Source organism: Elgaria multicarinata, chromosome 13 (assembly GCF_023053635.1).
Source record: "Elgaria multicarinata webbii isolate HBS135686 ecotype San Diego chromosome 13, rElgMul1.1.pri, whole genome shotgun sequence".
Lineage (NCBI taxonomy): Eukaryota > Metazoa > Chordata > Lepidosauria > Squamata > Anguidae > Elgaria > Elgaria multicarinata.
Window position 1 is genome coordinate 22,469,410 of NC_086183.1, and position 27,587 is coordinate 22,496,996.

Genomic DNA, 27,587 nt, shown 5'->3' on the forward strand with positions numbered 1-27,587 from the left:
TCATCAATGAGTACAATTTATTAATATTGATCCAGTACATCAATTAAAATTCAGGATTAACCAAATAGGCTTCCTTTCACTATTCCCATTTACAAGCAGTGATCATTGCTTGATAGGGAAAGTAGCAGTTGTTTTCGTTGAAAATCAAGCGTGAACTGAAGGTCATTGGGGCCTCAGGGTGAAACTGCACACTAAAAGACCTCTCAGACATATCCACAGTTCTTGTATGGTTTCAGTCTCTTCCACTCTGCTCCCCTTGATTCACCAATATCTTCCAAAAATGATGCACCCTAAGACAAAGCGATCAGTTAGCAATATGAGAATGTTACGGCTTCGATTTTCTCTGGTTCTGCAGGAATATTTGCCCTCTTTCAAGAAGATATTGTCTGAGGGAAGCAAGAATGTGGTTATCAGTTTGTAGGTCCACCATTGCAGCGGCCTACAGCAGGTAATGGTAGGGCTCTTCACTACACTTCACTACAATCTTTTGTGATCAGAGATGGGAGGTAGGTGCCTTGCAGTGAAGGGCAGGGGGTGGGGGGAATCGTGTTTCCCTACCATCACTTTGCCTCCTGCTTCTGTCCCACAATAGGGATGAACAGTTTCCTCTTTCTTCACATGGGAAAGAAAGAGGAAGCAAGCAATGACCACGTGGCCCATGCAGTGGCCATTTTTAATCGTGCTGCTTTTCCTGCACACAGCAGGAAATGGCGGCAAATTTCATTACAGCCAAAAGAATTGGATTTTCTGGGTCTTTTTTTGTGAGGGAAAAATGAGCAGAAGGAATGGCAGATGCTCAGGAGGTGGACGGGGCATCAAAAGGACCCGCAAAAATCTGTGAGTGGCCAGTAATAAGTGTGCTATAAAACGCTTGTCTGATGACACTCTCTGTCATGGGCCCCAACAGTTGTCAGTGCACTTCAATGCCATTATAAAGCAGTAGTGTAGACCCTGCCTATGAAACCCTAATATGGATTAAAAGAAAATTCTGTGCTCAGGGATTCACACAATGGTACTGAGCCCCTCATGACCTCTCCAATGCTAAGATGGACTTTAGTCGGAACATCCATATTCCCTCCAGCCAAAATGGATTGGAAAACCACACCTGTATTGCAGCAAGGACCAGGATGAAAAATTCTCAGAAAAAAGGGTTTTGGAGAAATTAACCATGAATTAACTTTCTGGGGTTGTTTTTTGCCAAATTGTTGGGGAATATTGCACAGTCCGGCTCCAATCTCAGATGAATATTCTTTTCCCAGCCGCTCTTTGCCCCTCAAGGGCAACTATTGGGCACGGGGGGGGGGAATTAGCAGTCTTGGGGGGACTTTTGGTGTGAGGACTCACTCATATTTTTTTTCAGGGCATGACTTCTCTTCAAAATAAAAGTGGCCAGATTAAAAGCACTATTGCAAAACAAAAAACAAACCATGAAAAAACATGGCATTTGGCCCTCAGTTAAACCTAAATGTCACACAAGATTTTCAAAATAAATGGATATTCCGTTCTTCTGTTGCATTGTTAGAAAGAACAACTTACTCCTGTTAGAAGTCCTTGGCCTTCCAAGCATGGAGGACTTCAGACGTGTTCTCCTCGGACTTCCCACTGGGAAGCTTCAGGTCATCTGTGCTGTCTCCATTGAAGTTTCCACATGGGGCACAGAGCTTCCCTCCAAAGGTCTCCTTAACTTTTACTGCCACCTCTCCACTGGGATGAAACAGGACCTGCATCTGAGTGGCTTGGTCAATCAGGATCCCATCTGTAACCTTGCTCACAGACACAGCATTGGTGACCTTGTATGGCAGAGTTACCGAGCGCCCATTTACCTGGAACACATAAAGATTGGGTCATGGGATGCCCTTTTGATTGAAGACCAGGAAGGCAGCAAGAACCTGAGATTCATGATGTTCATTGACTGATCTAGGCTGGGCAAACAAAGCAAACAAATAAGCAAACACTTGCATACCATCATGGTATACATAAAAGGCTGTCTAATTTTGCTTTAATATCTGAACAGCAAGAAAATTTTGTATATTAGTTCTTAGTGTTCACTGTTTTTAACTTTTGTAAACCACCCAGAGAGCTTCAGCTATGTGGTGGTATATAAATGTAATAATAAATAAATAAATAAATAAATAAATAAATAATGTTTGACCCTAATATCAATAAAGTTAATCCTATCCACAAAATAAAGTTGACACCTTGAATAGCTCCTTTAGAGTTCTGACTGGTTCTGACTGAAACCTAGAATGGATTCACAGCTCCACCACAATTGGAGCCACCAGCCCCCACTGCTGGCAATACTGTGTTTTAAATGCAAAATCAAAAGATCTCCCCCCAACTCACTCTTCTGCATACCTGATATAATCCTATTGTTGGTATCCCCCCACATACACACACTCCCCTGGATATTCATATATTAGAAAGAGTTCATGTTGGGTTTTTTCTTAAGCTATTTAAAAGTTAAGAACATCAGAAGTACCATGCTGGATCAGACCAAGGCCCCATCTAGTCCAGCACTCTGTTCACATAGTGGCCAACCAGCCATCGGCCAGGGATGAACAAGCAGGGCATGGTGCAACAGCACCCTCCCACCCATGTTCCCCAGCAACTGCTGCACACAGGCTTACTGCTTCAAATACTGGAGATAGCACACAACCATCAGGGCTAATAGCCATTGATAGCCTTTGCCTCCAAGAATTGATCCAACCTGTTAGGTCTAAAGTTATGAATATTCCACGTGTCAGAGACTGGCGGCATAAAAATGTTTTAAGATTGATTCATATGGACTTGGCTAGCCCTTTTCCTAAGAGCTATAGAAAAGCTAGATATGCATTAATCATTTTAGATGATAAGACCCGTTTCTCGTAAGTGTATTTGTTAAAGCACAAATCAGAATATTTAAACACAATGAAAGAATGAGTTAAGTTTATAGAGAGAAATCTGCAGAAGCAAGTCCGAGAATTTTTGACGGATCGTAGAAGAGAATTTCAATCGTTAGATTTCAAGCAGTTTTGCAAAAAGACTAGCATAAATCATAAATATTGTGATCCGAAGAGTCTGTAGCAGAACGGAAATATAGAAAGGAGGATCGGCGTTTTAAAAGAGAAGATAGAATGCCTGATGAAAGACGCAAAAGCAGAGCCACAATTGTAGAGAAAAGCGTTTGTGGCAGCTAATTACCTTTGCAACAAGACTTAGTCTAAATCCATTAATAACATTCCTTTTCTTTTGCTTTACAGCAAAAGACCAAACCTCAAGCACTTAAGAACTCAGGAGAGTTTTGCAATTGTAAATGTTCCACTTTCACAGAGACAGCAAAGTTCACCAAAAGAGATCAAGGGCATTACTAGACGAGGCTCTAGCGCGCGTTACCTTCCGCAGTCACGTCGAGGCTTCCAGATGACGTTCACGAGGATCTGCCGTTATCCTGCGGTGAAGCCTCTTTCTCCCGACTTTAAAAAAGTGAGTTTTAGGGCGCCTTTTCCTGGCATCCCGCGGTAATTCGGAGTACGTGTGGGAGGATGTGAGGTCACTGCGGTCCGCACTGGGCAGGAAAAGGCGTGCTAAGGGGGAGTGGTCAGCGGCTTCAGTCAAGCCGCATCCGCCATTTGCGCGCAGTCCGCCAGCTGGGGCAGCGCGGCGGAGCGGCTTTTTTTTTTTACTCCCCAAGTGACAGTTTGCGCAGGAACGGAGGAACGGAAAAGTGGCTGGTGACTCCTTGCGGTGGGCAGCTACCGTGGCCGCATAATGGCGGTGCTGTACGCTGCCTGTTAGTGTGGGTACCAGGTTGGCAGAGGGCAGAGCTGTTTGTGGGCTGCTGCCATGGCTATGGCCAGATGTGGGTTGGCTCCTTGGGATGGAGCACAGGCCACAGAGGCGGTCATCGCTGCCGACACCTCAGAGGCATGATGGGAGATGTAGGCACAGAGTGCCCATGCAGACGATTGACCTCGGGTCATATTACACCCGCCACGACCCCCATCAGGAAGTGAGCGCATCAATATTTACCCTCAACAGCACCAGCAGCACTTCAGCTGGCACTGCCACTGCCGCCGGGGCCGGCGGCGGTATCGCTGACAGCTGCGCAAGTTTGCGGTCTTTCGGACTTGTGCAAACCGTGCGGCGAGCGAAAAAAAAGCCGTGGCAATCAGGCCGGTGTGGCTGCGCAACCGTGCTCGCGGCGGCAGCAGCACAACTGGCACAAACTTCCGCCACAAATCGAAGGCAGGTGTGGAGCATGAGGCGTCACGGCTGAACGGGAAAATCTCAACGACGGAACACCTGGTGGGTCTAGCAAAGCCCCAAGTTACCCTTTTAAAGCATCCAAATGGGTGGCCATCACCACATCTTGTGGTAGTGAGTTCCATAATTTAACTCTACACTGTGTGAAGAAGTACTTCTCTTATTTGTCCTGGATCTCCCACCAATCAGCTTCATGGGATGACCCCAATGGGTTGTAGTATTTTGAGAGAGGGAGAAAAATGTTGAAGAAGCAATACACTGGTTCAAATGAAGAGATCCATCAAGTGCTCTTCCTTCTTTATGTTCACTTTGCTTTGGCTCATGATTATCTCCTGGATCATGCAAAAGCCTTCCCCAACCCAGTGCAGTCTAGATGTGTTGAACTGCAAGTCCCATAATTTCTGACCACCATGACCAACGCTGGCTGGGAAGCATGGGAGCTGCAATCCAAGCCATTTGGCAAACACGACATTAGGGAATGCTTATCTAAGCAAAGAAAAGGTTAAAGCGGCTTGAGGGCGAAGCATTTTTTTAAAAAAAATGGACGCATGATGAATTTTACTGACAGATATAGAAATTTCACATGTGGTTCTTCCTGATGCCCACTTACCCATATCCTATTGTTTTTTTTCACAGTGATGGATGCATCCCGGAAGTAAACATAAATGGCCTTTCCAACTACCAGGGCGTCATCGCTGTCCTTTCCAATGCTCACCGTCACCCTGAACCAGGTGTCGGTGCTTTCATCGCATACAGAGGCCACATCATACACCCCACTGCAGAGGTACTTTCCTGAGGCGCCATCAAAGGAAGTGAGCTGGGCCGCTGGCGTGACTTTGCACTGGCCTTCCTTGCGCTTACAGCCGCGCACGCCGTTCTTAAGTGCACAGATCTCATCCGCCCCGCAACTGGTTTCCTCACAGGTAACCCGGCCTGAGTCTCTGCACGTGCATCTCTCCACGCAGTTGCTAGAGAAGATGCTCTCTCCAGCCTGTTGGGAAATCCCCAGCAAAAGAATACAGTTACGGCAATTGGAAGAGTGTGTTCTTCTTTTCACTTGTTTAAATTCATTAATTTAAAAGTTGTACATACTGCTGCTCCATCTAAAGATGATGTGCAGCACAATACAACCTTAGGACCTATTGCCTATTGTGGAGAGAAGAGATATAGTAGTCAGAACCTAAGCCCATACGGCTGAAGCTCAACACGCTGAAGCAGTCCTGAAAACCAATTTATAAAAGCAGCAAAGTCATTCCGTAAAGTGTGTCCTGGCTTGTCTCCTCCCCACCCGCTTTCAGGCATGTGATTCTACCATCTTTGCCTTTATTTCACCCCTTTCCCTCCTATTTCTGTTCTAGATTCCAGCCATTTTGTTGCTGGGTGCCATTAGCTCAGATATATCATCTCAGTCCAGTTGAGGGATCAATAATGATGCATGCTTAATTAAGGGACCAAGGTTAGGTATAGATCTTTAATTCTAGCATATACTCTTGTCCTCTGGATACACTGATTTCTATCAAGTATCCATGATATTCCACAATCCAAACTGTCCCTTCTAACACAAAAGTATCATAAGTGGGATACGTAGACTTACCTTGAGGTACAATCCACCATGCACACAGCCACATTGGTCTATAGGCACACAGTTACCACCATCAAACATGCAGCCATCATTGCACTGGCAGCCTTCAAAGCATTTCTTTGTGCAATGGATTGGAGTGTACAAACTTGCACAGCTAAAATCGCAAAGTGTGGTGCATATCTCATAGTGGCTGTTGGTTGGGCAGGTGAGGGCTGAGGAAATGAATCAACAAAGTTATTATTATTATTATTATTATTATTATTATTATTATTATTATTATTATATCCCACCTTTTTTCCTTCAAGGAACCCATGGCAGCATACATAATCTTCCTCTTCTCCATTTTTGTTCTCACAGCAACAGCCCTGTGAGGTAGGTTGGGCTGAGGATCTGTGAATGGCCAAAGTCACCCAGTGAGTTTCCATGACTGAGTGGGGACTAGAACCCATGGGCATGTCTACACCTAGGGTCCAGAGGGGGAAGATCTCATGATATGGTGATCACAAGATCCTCCCCCTCAGTCTAGATGTGGCGCATGACATCCCAGGAGGAAGAGGACATCATGCCTGCCATTTTGTTTTTTGTTTTTATTGGAAATGAGCACAGGAGCGCTCCTACAAAAAAGTTTTTATTTTATTTTATAAAAAACCCTCCCACTCCCCCCACCCCACCCCCAATGGGCACGGAGCTCCTGATGAGCTCAGTGCCCTGTGCCCGGGTCCCAGCTCCTCGTGGTTACTTGTGACGAGCCGGGACGAAACCAGGACAGTGGCCCACACCTCACGCAGTCTCGCAACAATCCTGAGACTGTGGGGAAAATGGGATTAAAGTGTAGGGCCATATCCTGGGGCAAGGGAGGGATCATCCCTCCCTGCCCCTGGGATCCCCTGTGCATCATGTGGATGCACAGGGATGATCCCAGGGTGATCCCCGGGATATCGCCCCATCTAGCCATGCCCCATGTCTCACAACTCCCAGTCCAACACTCTAACCACTTTACCACACTGGCTGTAACATGCTCTTTATGCCCCCAGACCTGGGCACATGCATTTGAGGAAAGGAGACACCAAGGAGAAACTAGAGCTAAGCAAAACCTTAGGGAGCACCTAGAAATAGGAGTTGGTGGCACCTCTAGGAAGAAGAAAGTGGACAAGAAAGGGAATGTTGAGAGCTGAGGATTATGGACTAGAGAGCAAAGAGGTTACAAGGTTTCTAGTAATAAAATCTAGTCCCTAATATTGTTGCTGTTCCTTTAGGAATGACATAGAAAAGGAATTCTGCCTGTTGTAGCTTCCACGGTCACAACAGCATTGCAACCTGGCTGGCACAGTGCAACTAAAAGCTCAGATCACTTGCTTAGAAAAGTAGAGAAGAGAACCCCATTTTGTAAACTTACGACAGATGGAGGCTGTTCTCCAAGCTTCAATACTGGCTCCAGCTGCCTGACATGCAGCTACGTAGGCTTGAAGGCTTCGACAGAGGGATTCTTGTGCCCCATTGGACACGTACATATCATACAGGCAGTTGTCAAAGTACACATCAGGGCTCACCAATGAGTGACAGTCACTAAATGGGCCTTTCTCAGACTTGATCTTTCCACAGTACTGTCCATCCGTATATTGTATTGCCTCATCTGAATTATAGTCAGGTAGTTCCTCTACACAGCTATCTGAGCAACTGCCACCAGCCCCAGGGACATTCCAAGAGGCCCCAAACTCATCTACATTGTCTGTGAGCTTTCCATCGGACATCATGAAATCATCCGTGCTATCACCATTGAAGTTGCCCCCGAGACCATTCAGGTGTCCCTGGTAGGTGATGGGGACAGAAACACTGACATATGAGGCGGTATCATAGATGACACTGAATCCATCAGATGACTGGAAAATGATATTGTTCCCTTCTTGGGTGATCTGAAATTTCCCATCATCTCTGTTCAGTGGCAAACTGTAGAATTCTTCATCCACCTGTACCAACAAGAATGAGAAAAGAATATTAATGGGAGATTAGCTCTTGGGACACATACACACTAACACACACACACCCTTTCTGTGCACACCGGTTTGACAACTTTATTTATTTATTTATTTATTTATTTATTTATTTATTCCATTTCATTTATATACCGCCCCCCTAGCTAGAGCTCTCTGGGCAATTTACAGAAATTCTAAAATGAGATAAAAACAAGTATACAAAATTCTAAATTCTAAAACACAGAACATACATACATGAAGCATTAAGCAGCAGTGTTTAAGGTGTCTTGTGTGATATGTTTTCCTAAACCCTGCTCACTCACTAACCACAATCAGACCATCTGCAACAGGGTTAGCAGCTCTAACCATGGCTTAAAGTGTTGTGTGCAACAGCATGACTTGTGGTTAGTGCTAGCCCAAGAGAACCACAGTTTTGCTAACCACAGAGTCTGAAGTGTAGTCTGAACAGGCCCACTGTTCAGGGACCAGGGAGAACCATATTTGTACTTTTTTGAAATTTTGTGATGAAGTTCACACTTGTTTTTTTTTTTAAATGCATATATTAGGTGTAAGTGCAGACAAAAATGGGTATGTTAAGGAAAAGTACATGCAAAAGTGCATTGCATATGGGGAAATTGCTTGCAAAAAATGTATATATTAGGACAAAGCGTGTACAAAAATACATGTGTTAGGAGACACGCACATGCATGTTCATATGGACTTTAAAAAAATGAATAGGAAATGGGACAGAAGGAACTTAATGTTGGGAAAATGAGAAGCTGAGCAAAAATGAATGTGATGGACTTGTCCATCTCTACGAACCGTAGCTTTCCATTGCATTCCTCTTTCCAAGACAACCATATGTTCATCAATGTTGATTACAACAGATTCCAAAATAATTGTCCCATCATCCTGCTTCTCATTTTCCACCGACACTGAGAACTTCTCTTGCACTGTGTCCTCGCCAAAGACTTTGACTAAGTTGTAAGTGCCGGCGCCACGGAAATCAAAACTTTGTCCATCGAAGGAAATATGATGGAGGTTGCCGTATGTTGTCATCGTCCCGTATCCCACAGGGTAGCAGCCTCGGATGCCGTTCTCCTCCTTGCACTCTTCCTGAGCTCCGCAGGAGAACTGCTGGCACTTGACGGTGCCGAGATCGGTGCATTCACACGTCTCCTGGCAGGAGGAGAATGGAATGAACTGCTCCCCCTTCTTGTAGTATGTGCCGTGGTGCGCACAGCCACACTCGGTAAGAGGGACACATTGGTCCCCGCTGCGGATGAATCCAGAGTCACAGAAACAGCCTTCTACACATGGACTCTCACATGTTTCTGGAGCCGAGAGCTGGTGACAAGTGGTGGGGCAGCCATTGCCACAGAGTTTGTAGTGGGAATTACGTGGACAGGAAATGCCTGCAAGACAAAGATGAGGATTTGTTCACCATTGCAATATTGTCATCAAGACAGCGTGCTCTAGTTCTTGTATTTTGAGAGGTAGAGGAGATATTGTGTGTGGTTCCTCCATGATTAGCCACAAAAAAGGATGTCCACATGCCATGGGCCATGCTATTGCCCTCATCCCTGATATGTGTCCCCCTGGTCATGCCCATCAACATTGGAGGTCAGGCAAGTGCCAACTTTGTATTCCTTTCATATCTGTGTCTTTGTGTGTGTGTGTAACTGAAGAAGCTCTATTCCCTGGAAGAGCAAACTTAGAGTAGGACCTCAAATGTGCATGGGTACTATAGTACTCATGTCCTCCTTGTCAGCTTCCCATGGGTGTCTGGCTGGTTCCAGAATACTCAACCAGATAGGTCTTGGGTCTGATTCAGCAGGGGTCTTCTAATGTCCTTCATTTTGGATGAGAACACATACGGAATTCCCTGCCTCTGGAGGTCAGGCAGGTGCCAACTTTGTATTCCTTTCAGCGCCTCCTGAAAATGTCATTATGCCAGGAAGCCTTTCCTTAACGACCAGCCACGGTTCACTTTTCATTTTGCTTCTTTTCAAATCTATTTTAAAGTGTTTTGTTCTGTTTTTATTTTATTTTATCTTGTACACCACTCCGAAATGTTCATTGGGGAGCGGTATATAAATATTGTAAATAAATAATAAATAAATCATTCACACATTGCGTGTAGACATCTGCATTTGGGAAGCTGGCATGTGTACATTTCCCCATGCATTTTGGAACACTGACTGCACATTTTCAGACTTGGAAATAATATATGGGTAATACAACCCCACTGCACATTTTACACATAAGAGCTTTCTCCATGCATATAACACATAAAGGGCTTTTCATTTCTATCCTATTTTAAGAGTGGGTATTATGATTTCTGAGCCTCATCCTAATCATGATTACTTAGAAAGATGTCATTTATTTCAAGTCAGTTGGCTTAGTATTGCAACTGTGATCCCAGTAAAGGAAGAGATTTGTCTTAAGTGGCTGGACTGGAACAGACAAATGGGATAAAGATATAGGCACTGCCACCTTCTCTCTAGCTCATGCAGTTAGAATCTCAGCCCTAGAGATCAAACCTGTCCCTTCCCGGCTTCTCAGGTGGCCACCCCCACTTCTCTTGGCTCCACCCCCTTTCCCCTCAACCACACATTGTATGGTGTTTCCTTGGCTATCCTGTAGGTTTTTTCTCCTATTCTAAAAGCTCAAAATGACTGTCATGACTAGGCCTGTACCTCTTAGGCTGGGGGAAGGAGTTTCAAGCACTCAATTGGAATCAGCTTCCGAAGCAGAACAGACAGTGCCAGAGAAATACCAGCCTACACAGGGTGTGGGGGAGATGACTCTCACAGGCTCTTCACCAGCTGGGAATGAACCTTCGCCAGACCTTATCTCTGAAAATGTTAACAACACTGTGGCCATAGCTAGACCTAAGGTTTATCCCTGGATCGTCCAGGGGTCAAACCTGTTCATCTAGGTGACACACAGGGAATCCAGTGCTCAGGCAGGGGCGAACCCTGGATGATCCCAGGATAAACCTCAGGTCTAGCTGTGGCCTCAGTCTCCCATTCTGCCTGACCATTGGCCATGCTGGCTGGGGTTGATGGGAGTTGGAGTCCAACAGCCTCTGGGGGATCACAGTTTCCCCATCCCTGCTATAATAAGTGCACCGGCGAGAATTTTTTTGGCAGCAGAACAACAGCAGTCCTGTCCTAGTGGTGCAGAAGGGAGGACAGCTGTGTCATATGAAATTCTCTCTTCTATTATTATCATTGGGGGGGTGGATGTTCTCACTTGTATCTGATCTTCCCCCAATTGGGAAATTCCAGCCTCAATCATAGAAGAAGGCAAAGTACCTTCCAAAACAGCTTATTCTTTCTGGGAAGTCTTTTATATTTGAATGAAGATTGTCTTTTCACATTATAAGATAAACAAATACTCTGTTGGGAAATGTTCCTGTTTAGAGAGATGTGTCAAAGCTGTTCATCTAGGTGACACACAGGGGATCCAGTGCTCAGGCAGGGGTGAACCCTGGATGATCCCAGGATAAACCTTAGATCTAGCTGTGGCCACAGTCTGTGGGAAAATCAGTGTTCTTCATAGGGGGATGGCACTTTCCCCTGGTCCTAGAGTCCACCACTGATTCAAATGGGTGGAGCTAAAGGAAAGCAAGAGAAGGTTGTCCCAGCTAGCTTCTCGCCAAATGCTTCTTCAGAACCAGTCTCCTTGAAGTTAAAGCGTTCTGGGAAAAGGTTTTCCCTTTTTCTTGAAAGGACAATTGTCTTGCTTAGTTTGCATAGTTTTGCCTAGAGGAAAGTTTGTAGAGGTTAGACCCTCTTCAGGTGGGAATAGATGTTTATTGCCTGTCTCCCAAGAAGGGGGTGTCATTACAGATTTCAGGTGCCATTCCTGTATAGCATGAATAGGCAACTTGTGGTCCTCCAGATATTGACCCTGTTCAGATGACATGCTAAGCCATGGCAGTTAAGCATTTTGAGCTAAACATTATAGCTTAGTGTGTCATTTGAACCATTCCTAACCATGATGGCTACATAACCACAGTTTAAAAATGCTCACTTACCAATTGCTTCAAATGAATCAGCAGCCTAACCATGGCTTAGTGTGCTGTCTGAACAGGCCCACTGTTGGACTGCAACTCCCATCAGCCCCCACCATTGGCTATGTCAGCTAGGGCTGCTGGGAGTTACAGTCCAACAACTTCTGGAGGGTCACATGTTCCCTATCCCTGCTGCATAGTTATATCCCTGTACTATATACAATAATCAAGATTCACTACTACAATTGCATACTTTATGCATGACATTGGAAATCTCATTGAATTAAAAACTGCAATTGAATCAGGATCAGTTTCACCCTAATATTTCATTAGATCTAGATCCAGGAAGTAACACTTACTACAGAAGGAGGTGGATCTCCACTGCCCAATCTGAATGCCCTGAGCTTGGCAGTCTGTCACGTAAGCACTGATGGCACTGCAGAGATTGTCACGGAGACCCCTGTATAGGCAGGTGTCAAAGACACAGTCATCAAAGTAGTATGTTGGGTCAATGACTCCATGGCACTGCCTGAATGGTCCATCCTTCCTGGTGAGGATCCCGCAATACTGTTGACCATTGTACAATCGCTCATCTGCTGGACTGCACACTGGACAGTTATTGGTGCAACCTTCTGAGCACCCTGAGATCTCGTGGAGCTTCCAACTCTTTGCAAACTCATATACATCCCTTGCCTGAGCTCCATCCTTCATGTTAAAGTCATCACTAGAATCCTGATTGGCATTGCCACAGAGTCCACAGACAGAATCAGCATACATGTTGGGAATAATGACCCTGGCATGGCTGTGCCAGTCAAAGCTGACTCTCAGATCAAAGTCTGTCTTGATGAAGCCATGGACTCCACTGGTGTAGACCTTCAGTTTATTCTCATAGTAGAATGGCAGGTTCATAGAGACTCCATTGACCTAGAAAACACAGAGGAGACACCATCAAGGGATTTGTTTTGTTTTGTTTTGTTTTTAGTGAATTTGGAAAGCCAAGGCTTGGCTTGATTTTAATTAGCAATGGACTAGGGGCAGAGTAAATGAGTTGCCCTATCAGATTTATTAACCTCTGGTGGCCCAAGCTAGAGAAGATTACTTGCCACATGACATTGTCAGAAATGGATTTGTCCTATGAATATAAAGCACCTACATTCCATGGAGTTTTAGAAGGATTTGGCTGACTGCTTTCCAAAATCATCTGCTTGCTTTCCCCTGGCTTAGGTCTAGCACCAGCAGATGCTAGGTTCCATGCACCCCAGCAAGGCCCACTGGGGCTGATACCGACATTGTCTGATGTCTGACCATCACTGTGGATCCACCTGGCAATTCCACTGGTGCCCACTACCACATGCCTCCCCTACCCCCATCCCCAGTGGTGGTGAAGCAGCAGAAGCACTGGTCAATCCCCCATTCCCCGCTTAGATTTTTTTCCCTCTGGAATACTTGGCGCTTTTATATGGCAGCCAGGTAGGAGACATAACATGGCAGCCACCTGATGCCTGGTAGTCACTTGGCTCTCATCCCCAAAGTGCTGCCTGCAAATAAGCACATCCAAGGAAGAGTAAATAGTGGTTATGGCATCATTAGGGGGCCCAAATGATGCTGGATGCTGTTGAAAATCCTAGTCAAGGACTGAGCACCCACTTAGACATGTAAATATTATTTATTCATTTATTGCATTTTTATACCACCCAATAGCCGAAGCTCTCTGGGCGGTTCACAAAAATTAAATAATCCTGCCCAGACTTCTCTGAATCCCTGTAAGGACATAAGACAACTTAAAAGGCCATTTCTCCCCACTTGAAAGTGATCATGTGATTATCTGGTTACTGGTGAATTTTATCAGGGGGCGACTACAAGTGAGATCCATCAATGGTACAGAAAGCGCACCTGTAATAACCCTATCATGTAAAAATCAGCATACAAACTGGTTGTGTAAATTCACCATTTCCATAAAGGAGAGTATAGCAGAGAGGCTGATTTGCACAACTGAATTAAATTATTATTATTATTATTATTATTATTATTATTATTATTATTATTATTATTTACATTTATATACCGCCCCATAGCCAAAGCTCTCTGGGCAGTTTACAAAGATTGAAAAGACTGGATTAAAAAGACTGAACATTAAAGGTCAATAAACAAAATTTAAAAACATAAAAACATTTAAAATGATTTTAAACACTCAGCCAGGCCAAAGCTATTGGAGTCAGGTAAAACTCAGGATATGCTGTTGAATGCCTGGGAGAAAAGGAAAGTCTTAACCTGGCACCGAAAAGATAACAATGTTAGTTCCAGGTGGGCCTCATTGAGGCTGACAGTACAAAAACCTGGCTGACAGTTCAAATAAATATGTGAAATCCACCCCCACCCTCTGCACACACTATCTTTCACTGCTTCTTGGCCCTCATTATGCCCACAGAGCTCTGGCTATTGGGCGGTATAGAAATGTAATAAATAAATAAATAGATTTGCCAGGTCACAGGACTGTGGTGACAAAAGCAGACATAACTGAGAAGCTGTTATTTACCCACCTACCAGTGGAAGGTGGTGGCTCTGATTTTGGTGGGGCTGTGAATGCAGTCAGAACCAGCCAGAACACTAAAGGAACTATTCAAGGTGCTGAACCATATCCCAAAAATAGGTTCAGCATCTTGGATCATTCAGTTAGAGTTCTGGCTGATTCTGACTGTAACCCAGAATGGATTTGCATCCCCACCACAATTGGAGACACCTGCCTCTATTGCTACCCATTAAGCTAGTATTTTACCTTCCCAGACACTAAGTCCATCATCTGAGGACATTCTTTAGGTACCCCCACCAAATGAGGTGAGTGGAATCACCTAATTTGTGGACATGGGAGAAATCGCATGCAATGGCCTTGAGGCTTTCACAATATGTGAAGGCCACAATACCTCCTGCATTGAGCAGGGGGGGATTGGACTCGATGACCTTGTAGGCCCCTTCCAACTCTGCTATTCTATGATTCTATGTTTGCCAGTCCTCTCACAACATCTTTGCCAGTCCTAATGTAAAGTCCCTGCAAACCTCCGTATGCGTCAATATTTGTACCTGGACCTTGCGTGGATACCCTTGGCTCAGGCTGATGGTCATGTTGTAGACCTCCAGAGTCACCACCTTGGTGTAGGACACTGCCTTACTGCCTCGGTTGTTATTCTCCACCGTCACCAAAAATGGGGTGAGGTTGGGGTTCTCTGTGCATAGCCCCGCCATCTGATAAACACAGGTTCCCATGAAATCGTATCTCTTTCCATCGAAGGTGGTGTAGTGAGGTTCCCCAAAGGCTGTGCAGGTGGTGTAGCTGACCTCATGGCAGCCTCGGACCCCATTGACCATGAGGCATTTCTTATTGTCCTTGCAGGACGACTTGAGGCAAACAGGCCGTCCTGATCTGGGGTTACACTGGCAGCGAGTACGGCAGACTTCATCAGCCCAGAATTCTTCCCGTGCTTTGTAGGTCATGCCATTGTGAGTGCAAGTGCAGCTGTCCACTGGGACACACTGATCATCGCTGAGGACGAAGCCCTCATTGCACTGGCAACTTCCTACACAGGGCTCATTGCACTTGGAGGGAGCAGAACGGTCAGAGCAGGTAGCTGGGCAGGCTGTTCCACAGGCCTCGTAATGGGTGTTCTCAGGACAGGTCAACTGGACTACATCTGGGACCGGAGCAGGATCTGAATGAAACATTGAACAAAACCAGTTAGGTAAATTATCTGGTCGAGTAGTCTAAAAAAATGCCTATGGCCTAATGGAGATGAAATCAAAATACAGAAGGCAGCAATTGGGAATACCAAAATAAGATCATGCTAAACAGCAGACAACTGCTAGAATATCTAGGGCCATGGCTAGACCTAGCGGTCTACCATGATGGAAGGGGAAGGATCTTGTGATTTTATGATTGTGAGATCTCCCACTCTGTCTACACGTGGTGCACGACATCCTGGGAGAAGGAGGGTGTCACAGCTGCCATTTTGTTTGTTTTTTTAAAGGGGAAGAAGGGCTTGAGCACAAAAGGTAAGTGGGGTTTTTTAACAAAAAACTCCTCCCACTCCCCACCCCACCCCCGATGGGCACAGAGCTCCTGAGGAGCTCTGCACCCCGTGCGCGATTACTTGCGAGGAGCCAGGATGAAATTGCGATGCCCGCCCACACGTCCTGCAGTCTCGGGATCATCCCAAAACCACAGCAAAAACCAGGATTAAAGGCTATGCCAATATCCCGGGCCAAGGGAGGGATCATCCCTCCCTGCTCCTGGGATCCCCTGTGCCTCATGTGGACCCACAGGGATGATCCCGGGGCAATTCCCGGGATATTATTATTATTATTATTATTATTATTATTATTATTATTATTATTTATTTATATAGCACCATCAATGTACATGGTGCTGTACAGAGTAAAACAGTAAATAGCAAGACCCTGCCGCATAGGATATTAGCAGGTCTAGCCATGGCTTAAATGATATCAGAAAAACTGGGGTAAACAAACTTCTCATATAACATCATAACTATACAGCATCACGTATCAAGCCTTAAGTGTACAAAAATTGATTACAGTAACTGAGCAAGTGAAGCTTTGCATTTTCCAGCTGGGGATCTAAGTCAATCCTTTTTTGGAGGACAAAAAAAGTCTCTTTGGAACTGAGGAACGAATGCAACAACTCCTCCCCCTTCCCCATGGCATAAGCATTGTGATGGTGTTATCGGTTGGGATATTCTGAGGAAGCGTCTGCGAAACAGGTTAAAAGAAGCCAGAGGCCTGTATTGCTCAGTTATTATTACTCAGTTACTGTAAACAACTTTTGTACACTTACACTTGATACATGTTGCTGTATAATTATGATGTTATCTAAAAAGTTTGTTTATCTAATGGAGATAAAGACATACATGTAATGCTCTCATTCACAGTTTAGTGCTGAAGAGCTATGTAAATTCAAAGCAGACTTGTCTCACAGGACTCCATAGAGCTGAAATCCAAGGAACAAAGTTGCAACGAACATAAGTTGCATATTTCAAGCTTTTCATTCACTGAAAGGGAACCATCCTGTCATCTCAACTCTTCTCCCATGGGGTGGGTGGTGGGGAGCACTCATAAATAAACAACGCATGTAGCTAGCTGCTCTTGGCTGAGCCACCATTAATGGTGTGGCTTGCCTCTTTTTTCGGGGGGGGGTAATTTATTGGAAGTGTGTAGTGCAGGTTGAGTGTCTGTATAAATTCAATGCCCAGTTTTCAGAGTTCATTGGATTAATTTCTAGCTGCTGCTTTTCAACCTATGAAATCCCCATGTCTACAGGGCATATCTTTTCCATTGTGGAAGGGAAAATAGCTTGGCCTAGGTGATTTTAGAAGAAACTATGAGAAAAAGAGGCGACTAGCTCTGGTGCTATGAAATGTCAAAAGAGGTTTCTTTATCTTTCTTATCTGAAATGTAAAAAAATGTTCAAAAAACTTTCAACCAGACTTGCACAAATGCTCAACGTTTCAGATCTGGAGATCCTTCGTCAGGAGCTGTACAACAAAATGAATTCCTTTTTGAACTAATTATCCATTTGAAACCTTTTAGGTATTTTTTTTACAAGACCACAGTCATGTTCGTTCTGTCTCCGTCGGCAGTCAAACTGTTCTGTGGTTGAAAGTTTGGTTGAAAGTTTTCTTAAACTTTTTTTTTTTTTTTTTGCATTTCGGATAAGAAAAATAAAGAAACCTCTTTTGACATTTCATAGCACCAGAGCTAGTCTCCTCTTTTTCTCATAGCCTTTTTGTGGTGCTGTTCCCCTCTTTTTCCACAACTGATTTTAGAAGAAAACCTGCCAGTGGGAAATGACCATTTCCTGGACAGGTGTCTTACGTCAGCGTCAGCAGAAGCTTTGGGAGAAAGCTTCATGTGGCTGATCGCCATGTCTATTTGGACTCTTAGAGATTTCTGTCTAACTTTGCTGATCAGCTTTCCCCCGCAAAAAAAAAAGAAAAGAAAAGAAAGGACAGGACAGCTTTCATAATCTCAAATAAATCTGAAATGAGGGGACAACAACTGAAAGACATGCTGGCATCTCGTCTCCTTGCACCAAGCTGGGTTCTAGAATTCTTTGAAAGGTCTTGGTACGTGTTCACAAATCTTCAGGACCAAGATGCTGAAGAGATCACCTCATCCCAGCCTGCTCAGTGGTACCCAAGAATTGCAGAAGTTCATGGCTCAGATTTAACCCTTTAGTGTAATAGTGACCACTTTCTGGAACTCCCTTCTTCTACTGAAAACACCTACTGAAAACATATGTACCTATCTGGTGTGATGGCATGGGAGGCTGCAACCTTGATGAAGCTAAGCAGGTCTAGGCCTGGTCAGTTTCTGGAAGGGTGACTACCTGGGAACCCCATGGCCTTGTTAGGCCCCTTCCAACTGTATGATTCTATGGTTCTACCTTTTCCAATAGGCATTCCCAGGAAGGTAATCTTGTCCTCCATGCATCGCTTAGAAATGCCTTTAATATAAATGATTCATAAATATGGCTAATAAATAAAAGAATGAATAAATAAATAAAAGCAGGGGATGGTACGATCATATTATAAAGCTCCCATCCCAAGAATTCAGGAGAATTAATTATGCATGGAAGATGACAATATGAGCCATAGGCTTGACTTATAGTATACACAGTGTGAGACTAATTACCAAATGACCCAAATGGTGGTGGAGCGAAGCCATAGCCCTCATAGTTCCTGTTACCGAAGACCAAGACACCAAAGTTTGTGTCGGGATGCTCTAGGAAGATGGTCCTGGTTGTCACATCCCACTTGCGTTCACTCCATGAGTACTGTGTGCCAGGAATCTCTCTCCATTGAAACCCTCTGATAGCTGACTTGTCCCTGGTTATGCGGCTGGCTTCAGAGCTCTTTGCTATAATGGCCACATAGTTCTCAAATCTGCCCAGTCCATCAACGTAGTAGGATCGGCCATAGCTTGCTATGGGTGGGATGTTAATGAGGAATGGATCATAGCCGATTTTTTGTATCTTGACACCGGTGAAAAACAAAAGGACCTGAATCCCAACATTAGCAGTGATATAAAATGCCTGAGGATAGTGGAACTCAAAATGGCTGACTTCTCCAGCCACCATGTCTTGGAAGCTTTTTAGATGCCCTGACTGGTAGTGAATACGAGTGTTTTGGGAAGCCACCACGTATACAAGATCAGGATTGGTCTGGAGAGAGACAGAGGGGACAATGAAGGTAGTGCCCCAGCTGGGTACTGGCAGGAGCTGCTCAGCGACGTGGTCACAATAATAATTTTGTTGGACGCAAACATGCCCACTCAAGACTGCCACTGCTGCTGACGACTCAATCCTGGTCCCGGACAGATCATCTGAGCTTTGAAGTTGGGCTGCTTGGAAAGGTGAAAGGTTAATGGTGAGTTTGCTCCCTGCAGCATACGACACTCCCTTGAAGACCACATTCCCTTTCAGATCAATATCCACTCTTGTTGGAGCTTGCCAGGCTATGACTGCAAATTCTTTTAAGTAGTTTGATGACCTTGTGCCAGGTGGGGTTACGATATAATACAGTCTGCCGAGCTTATGGACTGGGTAGACAGTCATAGTGGCCACAGAATATAACTTCCGGTGCATTAAGACAACAGAAATGTCATTGTCGGCCTGAATCAAAATGGAGTCATCGAAGGTGTTGCTGCCTTGCATCTCAGCTGTCGCTGGGATCTGCACGGGCAACATTTTGCCTTCTCCGACTGAAAAGCTTTTCCGGGTGGATGATTTGGACTTTGTCACAGTTACCGTGGTGGAATTATGGTAACCAGTGAGGAACAGTTGCAGGCTTGTTTCAGAGGGCCATCTCGTCTCAAAATTTTCCATGAAGGCCATGATGAATTGCTTTCCTTGAAATGCTGCTCTGGTTTGACCTGAAGGGAGGAGAACAGAAGAAACCTATAGAAACAAAACTTGGCAGAGAATAGCAATCAAATATCAATGCAAAGAAGGAATCAGATGAAAGATGGGACACAACATAGGATAGAAGCAGTTTGCGTGCATTTGCGTGCACGCGGCGGACAAGTTCAGCTCCTGCCTCTCGCTCTCCCCCACGGTGTCATCTCCCGGGACTCTCTTCGGTGTGTGCTCGCACACGTGCACGCAAATGCAAATACAAACACACCGAGGGAGAAAAGTGTTTTGCAGGAGGAGCCGCCGCCGCCGGGACGCGCCAGAAGAGCCGCCGGGTGGGAGGGGGGATTATTCAAATGGAAGAACACGCGAGGGGGAAGCGGCCAGAGCAGCGTCTTTGAATGGGGTAGAGATTCTTCCGCAGGCGGCGCTGCCTAGCTCACAGTACACACAGTAAAGAAAGAGGTGCTTCTTTTAGGTTACGTCTTTAAAAAAGGCGCATGGAAGCGCCTTTGCAACGATGTGTAGATCTGGCCCTGGACTCTGATAAAATCCTGTGAGTGAAGCAGGGTGACAGCATCATTGAAGCCTCATCTTAAAGCACCCTGGCTGGTATGTATTCATTTAAAAAACCAAACCTCTTTCTTCAAGGAGGGGGTTCCTTTTGAATGAGAGTTAGGAAGTGGGCATTCAGTTCCAGACTGAGAGAATGTGGGAATATTCCCCTCTGGCCACTAAAAAGCCACAAGCTCACACAAGATAGCCAACTACGGCCTCTCCTGGACAGGGATAGCTTGGCCACGGTGGTACAGGCATTGGTAACTGCCCAGAGAGCTCCGGCTATTGGGTGGTATAGAAATGTAATAAATAAATAAATAAATAAATAAATAAATAAATAAGATTGGATTACTGCAACACGCTCTACGTGGGGCTGCCCCTGAAGCTGCTCCGGAAGCTGGAGCTAGTGCAGAATGCTGCAGCTCAGCTGTTGTCTGGAGCTGCCCCTTTCCAGCATGTAACTCCTCTGCTGAGGGAACTGCACTGGCTGCCTATTCGCTACCGGGCCAAGTTTAAGGTTCTTGTACTTATGTACAAAGCCCTAAACAAATTGGGACCAGGATACCTGAGAGAGCACCTTCACCCCTAACAACCTGCCTGGTCACTGAGGTCATCCGAGGGCCTGCTCCTGGTGGTTCCACATAGATCCATTCTCCAGTTGGAGATTCCCCAGGAAAAGAGCCTTCAGTGTGGTGGCTCCCCTCCTGTGGAATTCCCTGCCTCTGGAGGTCAGGCAGGCGCCAACTTTGTGCTCCTTTCAGCATCTCCTGAAAACATCATTATTCCAGGAAGCCTTTCCTTAATGTCCTGCCATGAGTCACTGTATTTTAAGTGTTTTGTCCTGTTTCCCCCCCCCCCCCTTCATTTTATCTTGTACACCGCTCTGAAATTTTCAATGGGGAGCAGTATATAAATATTGTAAATAAACAAATAATAAATAAAATAGACAGCCATTCTGAAAATGAAGGGTGGGATGGTGGTGGTGGTGGTGGTGGTGGGGAGTTTGAAGTACACAGATTACTCACCACTCAGTAACAGTAACCCAGCCAAAGGCAGCAGGATCTTCGTCGTAGTCATGGCTGCAAAACAAGAAATTTGGGGAGAAAAGTTATGAAGGGTTTCCTGGTTGCTGGTTGCATAAGAACATAACTCAGCCTTCCGCAACCTGGTGTCCTCGAGGTGTTTGGACTTCAACTCCCAGCAGCCCAATCTGGTATAGTTAGTTGTCCTGAATGCTGGGAGTTGTAGTCCAAAACATCTGGAAAGCACCAGGTTGGGGAGGGCTGATATAACCTCTAAAGCCCTCTTTTCTACACCTCTACACCTCTACACCTCTACACCTTGAATGATGCTAAGATGTCTTGAGAAAACGTCCTTTCAGTTGAAGAAGGACATGGCTTTTTAACCAGAAGAGGCTGGTGGCTCACTAATTTCAGTCAGGATGCGAATCTATTTGGAGTTTGGGACAGGACCAACCAGAACGCTAAAGGAACTATCCAAAATGGGTTCAGCACCTTAGATAGGGCCTTGAGAGTTCTAGTTGGTTCTGACTGAAATCCAGAATGGATTCGCAGCCCCGCCGAAATTGGAGCCACCAGTCTCTGCTGCTTTTAACAGCGGTGGAACAGGCAAAAATCATCAAGAACAGCTTTTCCCAGCACAGAGATGCAGTGATGGAAAGCTTCTATCCATCCAAAGAGGTGGTTTCCCTCATTTGGGATTAAGGGAGACGATGGGGAGGCATTGAAGAAGGTTCTTGGAGCACAGATTTTGACTTCGCAAGAGCTCCAGAGGCAAGTACCTTGCATCTCCACAGCTTTCAGGCTTCTGATTAAACCTAAAACCGCTCCATCCAGGTCTTATGCAAAAATGCATATTTGCATTGTCCCAATGACTGCAGTTTCTCTGTCCTGTAAAAAGGGAGTGGCCATCACTGGACCATCATTACGTTTGTCTATGGCCTAGAGAGAGATTTTGCTTTGCTTTATTTAAAAAGCTGGTTTTGCAGTATGGTGTATTGTTTATCAAACCTGTTTGACAAGAGGAAACAAAGCAGTATCTGTGCATGCTATGAAAAGTGATATCTGTCCCAAGCTACATTCAAACTTCTTTTCACAATTCTGTGCAGTAATTTCTGGCCAAACGCACCTCAAGGCAGCTGATCCATTGCTCGGGCAAGACACCCTCAACGGTACCCCTTCCTATGTGACTCTACTTTCTCACTACCATTGTCACCCGCTCCAATTTCAATTCATTTCATTTATTCCATGTTTGTCCTGCCCCATAGCTAAAACTCTCTGAGCAGTTCCCTGCATTATAAAACACAAGGCAAAACCTTTAACGTTCAAAAACTGAAAACACTTTAAAAACAATTTAGAAACAATTGATAATAAAACTACCAGGACTTGATAACAAACTAAAACATCCCATCATATGCTGTCAAATGTCTGGGGATGGCACAAAGTCTTAAGCTGATGCTAAAAAAGATGTCAAGGTTGGCATCAGGTGGATCTCACCGGAAGACCATTTCCTTTCACAGTCAGGGAGCTACCAACAAAAAGGCCCTCTCCCTTGTTGCCATCCTCCAAACCTCTGTCAGAGGAAGGCTTCAGATGTTGATGATAGTTTATGAATAGTTTCATCCCGGGAGAGGTGCTCCACCCAATATTGCATGTGAGGCTTTATAGATGAAGACCAACATCTTGAATTGGGTTCAGAAAGATGCTCAGATATTCTAGTCTCTGCTATCAATCTGGCTGCCACATTTTGGACAAGCTGCAGATTCCAAACTGTCTTTAAGGGCAGCCCCATGTAGAGCACATTGCAGTAATCTAACTTGGAGGCTACCAGAGCACAGACTATAGAAAATATGTTACCCCTGTTACCCCAACCGGCCCAACCAGGAGCATGGCTGGGCCAGTTGGTAGAAGGTGTAAAGGAAGCACGCCCCAGCAAAGCTGGCTTTTCCACTGGATTTTGCACAGATCCCAGGAATACACGCACACAGCTCCAAAACTGGAGGGTTAGTCCCAAATTTATTGAGGATAAGGGTAGGAAATACAAGATTAGCATTCAATCAGATAAAACATGCAGATACAGAATAAGAACCCAGTCTAAGCAAACTAAAATAACTAAGTTGCAAACTATACTTCACCCAGCCATGTGGTCATCCAGCTCAGAACAAAAAGCCCCTTGCAAAATGTACTCTTTATAGATAGTTTCCCCTGCTCCTTCCCCCCTCCCTTGTGAGGATCTTTCACACCTTCCCTGAGATGTTAATTTTCGCTCAAGGGTGATCGGCCTTGCCCCAAGCGGTTCCAGGATGTGCCAGAACGCCCACATGCAGCTGGCGCTTATCTGTTCCGCTCCTAAAATCATAACAATAAAAATACATTTTAACATTCTAAAACAGCCATTCTTGGTATGAATTAACCCCATCCTAACAGAAGGCACTTTGTGAGGCCACTTGAGGAGAACTCCCAAGCTACAAAGCTGATCCTTCAGGAAAAGTGCAACCCTATGCAGAACAGGACGAACAATCTCCATCCAGTCAGAAGAACCACCCAGTAACAGCTTCTCAGTTTTGTCTGGACTGAGTTTCAATTTATCTCCCTCATTGAATCCATTGCCATAGCCAGACATTGATCTAGCACATCCACAGTCTCAACTGATGAGAATGAAAAGGAGAGATAGAGCTGTGTGTCATCAGCATACTCAGCATGACCCCATCCAACTATGCCATACCAATGATAAAAGGCATGGAGATAGAACTGATCCCTGTGGAACCATGGAAGTGGAGAATCCATGGGGCTGAGCCATATCCCCCTATCATCACCTTCTGGGCTCAGCATCCAAGTAGGAGCAAAACCACTGCAAGGCAGTACCTCCTACCCACAGCTCAGACAGTCACCCTGGAAGGATACCATGATATCAAAAGCTGCCAAAAGATCAAGGAGAATCAACAGGGTTACCCTCCCCGTCTCTCTCCCAGTAGAGGTCATAGCTAGATGGGGCTTTATCCCAGGGTGATCCCTGTGTGTCCACATGACGCATAGGGGATCCTGGAATCAGGGAGGGATGATCCATCCCTTGCCCCAGGATCTTGCCCTCCTCTTTGGCCCCAGTTTTTCTGTGGTCCCGGACTGTGCCCAAGACCATGGAATGTGTGGCCTGGTACCGTGGGTTGACCCAGCTCTGCATGATTCCTCACGAGGATCCAGGAGCTGCGTCCATCGGGGGTAGGGTGGGGGGAGCAGGGAAAGTAATTTATTTTTTTTTAAAAAAACACTTACCTTATGCGCACGAGTGTTTGTGCGCTGCTGGCCCTTTAAGTTTTTTTTTAAAAAAAAAATGGCGGGCGTGACGCCTTTCCTTCTGAGGTTGTCGCACGTAAACAGAGGAGGGATCTCAAGTCAAACACAATGTGAGATCTTCCTCCTCTGTCGCAGGCTAGCAGGTAGGTCTAGCTAAGGCCATAGATTATCAGACAGAGTGACCAAGGCTGTTCCTATGCACACACACACCAAAATAATAATAATAATGGCTTGGACCCCAACTGAAATGGATCCAGGTAATCAGTCTCATCCAAGAGTTTCTGGTTCTGGTCATCAACCACCTAGTCAAAGACTTTACCCAGGAAAGGAACAATTGACACCAGCCTAAAGTTGTTAAGACCCTCCTGCTCCAGAGAAGATTACTCCGGGTGTGGACTTATCATCACCTCGTTCAGGTGGCCCAGGATCCCTCCCTCTTGCAAGGTGGCATTAATCCCTTCCTTGGGCCAAAGAAATGACATTTCTTGTGAAGATAATTATCACAGGAACACACCCACACACCCTGACCCTTCTTAGATTGGGTTTTGTTTGCACTCACTAGCAGCAGCGCCCACTGGTGGAGAATTGCTGTCAGGCACCTCTCCTTATATATGCCTGCTCGAGACTTGAGATCTGTTGGAGGAGCCCTTCTCCGCATCCCACCAGCACAACACATACGCTATGATGGGACATGGGAGAGGGCTTTCTCTGTGGTGGCAGCCCGACTGTGGAATGCCCTCCCCTTGGAGGCCCGACTGGCACCAACGCTGATTTTATCCAACGACAAGTGAAAACATGGCTTTTTAACAAAGCCTCTAATGGTTAAATTCACTAAGATGGCACATTGTTTTAACTGTTTTAATTGTTTTTACTGTTTTTAAATTATATATTGTTTTAACTTGGTTCATGGTTTAAGTTGTTTTTAGCTGTGTATATTTATTGTTTTTTATTGTATGCTCTTCTCTGTATGTTGCCCTGAGATCTTTATGACATAGGGTGGTATACAATTTTAAAAAATAAATAAATAAATAAATAAATAAATAAATAAATAATATGCATCCCTGCTCAAATCAGGTCTCACCTCTTCTGTGTTGACTCAGTTCAGTAGGAGCAGCCAACCAGTATGAGACAATGATGACATCAAGAGTGGCTAAATTGTCAAACTAGAAGTAGGGAGACTGGATTCAGATAACCACTCAGGTAGGAAGCTCAGCATGGGACTTCAGGTGAGTCACCATCTCTTTGGCTAACCCAACCTTCAGGGTTGTTGTGAGGATAAAATGGGAAACCATGTCCAGCAGGGTGAGCTGTGAAGGCTCACTCCAATTTTTGGTGGTGCTGTGAATCCATTCTGGGTTTCAGTCAGAACAACCCAGAACTTTATTTTGGGGATAGGGTTCAGTACCTTGGATAACTCCTTTAGAGGGCTCAAGTTAAAGGAAGCCAGATTCCAGCTGGACATCAGGAAAAACTTCCTGACTGTTAGAGCAGTGCGACAATGGAATCAGTTACCTAGGGAGGTTGTGGGCTCTCCCACACTAGAGGCCTTCAAGAGGCAGCTGGACAACCATCTGTTGGGGATGCTTTAGGGTGGATTCCTGCATTGAGCAGGGGGTTGGACTCGATGGCCTTGTAGGCCCCTTCCAACTCTGCTATTCTATGATTCTATGATTCTATGATTGGCTGTTTCTGACTAAAACCCAGATTGGATTTACAGCCAAACCAAAAATTGGAGCCACCAGCCTCCACTGGTAGGTAGATAAACAGCTTCTCATTTATAGCAACTTTTGTCACCATAATTCTGTGTCCTGGCAATCCTAAGGGTGTAATGAGGGCCAAGAAGGATCAGATCCACCAGCCTCCACTGGAGGTGGGCAGATTTTAGGTTTTGGGGATCTATTTTGTCTTTTTTTATTAAGACCCAAGCTCCACCAACTGGAGCCGAGTGGAAAAGTCATACACTTAGGATTAAAGAATTCTCAGTCCAGGAACTGAATGGAGCTCACAGCCCATCCACAAGTAAAATCCACTCCTGCTTACCTTGAAGCTACCTTCATTTCCTCAGTACAACACCATTCCCCAACTGGGTGCCCTTCAGAGGCATTGGAGTACAATTCCCACCATCCCCAGTCAGCATGTTATAGTCCAACACTTCTGGAGGGGGCACTGAGTTGGGAAAGGCTGCAGTGCAAGTTAGGGCAGGAAGGGGTCATTTTGTTGCTGTTGTCGTTAAATAATTGGGAGTCAGAAATCCATGCCGATCTACAGCAAATCTCCCAGGGATCTTCCAGAAGTTCTAGATCTACTTTCTGCCCACCACACTGAGTAATTTGGAAGAAGGGTATGTTACAAATGCAATAAACAGATGCAATACAAATGCCAGAGCTATGCACAGCAGTCTCTTACCTTCAACTATTTAGTAGACCTATCTTGCCTTGATGAAGGAGAGAGAACAGGAAGACGGCTTGTGCTCGCTCACTCTCTCCCTTTCTCTCTCTCACTCTTTCTCTCTCTGTGCAACTTATTCCCCTTTTATAGGGCTGAAGAATCAAGACCTAATTCCTCAGAATAGACCAGGAACCTATCACAGTCCACAGAAAGGATGGGGCTATTGGCAGCAAAGGCAAGAGCCCCAGAATGGTTGGAGTTACTGGAAGGGTTGGGAAAAGCAGGACTCATCTCATTATACTTCCTGTTCTTCTGGCTGCATTATGCATCTGTCCTGAACAGCTGAGGCCCTACCTGACAGTTTCCAGAGGCAATCGCAGCTGCTGCAACTGCTGGAAATGGCAGGATTCCATCTGGCCCTGAGCTCCCGAAGAACGGTCTCTCTTGCTGTTTCTGTATGTCCATCATTTGGGCTTTATTAGGGCTGACCTTACCATTAGGAAGAGCAAGGAGGCCACTTCAGGGAGCAGATTAGGTGGTGGCAGCAGTGAAGGCAGTACGGACAGAATTGTGGGCAATATGCAGCCTGTCC

The 27,587-nt window shown here is 45.2% G+C and overlaps 1 protein-coding gene across 4 annotated transcripts; it reads right to left on the reverse strand.

Annotated features, from left to right (window-relative positions):
- On the reverse strand, window positions 1–27,195 carry LOC134407721 (IgGFc-binding protein-like). Of its 4 annotated transcripts, XM_063139637.1 has the most exons (12): window positions 27,014–27,195; window positions 23,557–23,662; window positions 21,320–21,373; window positions 18,518–19,756; window positions 14,897–15,522; window positions 12,178–12,742; window positions 8,620–9,212; window positions 7,221–7,791; window positions 5,837–6,036; window positions 4,853–5,233; window positions 1,537–1,823; window positions 1–290 (listed from the first exon to the last, which is right to left on the reverse strand). In XM_063139637.1, exons 3-11 carry the CDS (start codon window positions 21,369–21,371, stop codon window positions 1,542–1,544), a joined length of 4,509 nt encoding a protein of 1,502 aa, XP_062995707.1. In that variant the 5' UTR covers window positions 21,372–21,373; window positions 23,557–23,662; window positions 27,014–27,195; the 3' UTR covers window positions 1–290; window positions 1,537–1,541. The 4 variants fall into 4 exon arrangements, with proteins under 4 accessions (XP_062995707.1, XP_062995706.1, XP_062995710.1 ...); XM_063139636.1 differs by lacking the exon at window positions 23,557–23,662; XM_063139640.1 differs by lacking the exons at window positions 1–290; window positions 23,557–23,662 and adding an exon at window positions 297–386.
- Window positions 27,196–27,587: the final 392 nt, after the last annotated feature.

Bases quoted from the DNA above. Each gene is read 5' to 3' on its own strand.
- LOC134407721 (XM_063139636.1), bottom strand. From the start codon at position 21,371: ATGACTACGACGAAGATCCTGCTGCCTTTGGCTGGGTTACTGTTACTG. The intron at 12,743-14,896 runs GTACAAATATTG...TGTGTTTTCTAG, and splicing joins GGTATCCACGCAAGGTCCAG to GTCAATGGAGTCTCTATGAA. The intron at 5,234-5,836 runs GTAAGTCTACGT...ATTTCCCAACAG, and splicing joins ATGGTGGATTGTACCTCAAG to GCTGGAGAGAGCATCTTCTC.